General features: G+C 33.1%; 1 protein-coding gene across 1 annotated transcript in view; it reads left to right on the top strand.

Annotated features, from left to right (window-relative positions):
- Window positions 1-1,076, top strand: part of LOC106880977 (uncharacterized) — a 164,838-nt gene that overhangs the window by 98,557 nt on the left and 65,205 nt on the right. The window contains exon 8 of the mRNA XM_052969454.1: window positions 227-299. Coding sequence (XP_052825414.1) covers window positions 227-299 — 73 coding nt within the window. The remainder of the gene's footprint in view (window positions 1-226; window positions 300-1,076) is intronic.

Raw genomic sequence — 1,076 nt, 5'->3', positions numbered from 1 at the left:
CTGGTACTTAATTTATCAACCCCAAAAGGATGAAAGGCAAAGTCAACCTCGGCGGCGATAAAATAAGTATTAGTTGAGTACTAGAGTCAATTTAACCAACTTTTCTCCCTCCCCCGAAATTGCTGGCCTTGTGCCAAAATTTGAAACCAATATTTCAATTATATACCGTTTTTCGTTTTTTTTGTGTGTGTTCCTTTTAGTTAATTCTTTTGCTTTGTCTTTATAGGAAAGTTCTGGACTCCGTTCTTGGAAGCAACGTTGGTGCGTTCATGTTGATTATGGCTTATTTTTCTATAAAGGTTTGTGAAAGTTCTCTCTCTCTCTTTTACTAATCTTCAAAATATTAAGTTGCAAAATAAATTCTATGCCTTCATCTCATTAAGCATTTTATGTAAATTGTTATTGTATTATTAAAACAAATTTATTTAAACTTTCATTGTTTGAAAAACAAAAACTTAGAGCATTCAGACCAAAATAAAAATTATGGATTTACTTTGGTGGCTCAATGTTTTAATCTTTTATCTTTTGTCTCAGTCATTGAACTGTGAGGTGGGGAAACTTTTTAGTGTGGCAGGCAAAAATTTCTAGATAAAGGTCCGTGGGCAGATTACAAATTCTAACTATTATATTTGTGTAAATCTTGTATATATCTATGTATAATTCGATATATCAGGTCATCTCATAAGTTCTGTTCGAATTTTGAATAAAGAAAACAAGTGATCACATGTTATATTTAATTGAAATTTAATCCTCAATATACTTTCCCTGATTATCTATTACTTCCATCCATCTATTTACAAGTTTTTTTAATCTCATCAATGTAAAACTCTTTTGGTTTCAAAGTGAAGAACTCTGGAATGTTAGTTTTGACCTCCTCCTGGCTTGCGAAAGTTATGTCCCCCAAATGATTCTGTAAACTACGAAACAAATGGTAGTTTGAAGGAGCAAGGTCGGGAGAATAAGGTGGATGAGGAATTTTTTCCCAATCAAGCTCTTCGATCTTCTGTGATGTGATCTTTGCAGCGTGGGGTCACACATTGTCCTGATGAAACATCACTCCTTTTCGATTCACTAAA

Source organism: Octopus bimaculoides, chromosome 7, assembly GCF_001194135.2.
Source record: "Octopus bimaculoides isolate UCB-OBI-ISO-001 chromosome 7, ASM119413v2, whole genome shotgun sequence".
NCBI lineage: Eukaryota > Metazoa > Mollusca > Cephalopoda > Octopoda > Octopodidae > Octopus > Octopus bimaculoides.
The sequence above is the reverse complement of the archived record's forward strand: the minus strand, read 5'-3'. Positions and strand labels throughout refer to the sequence as shown.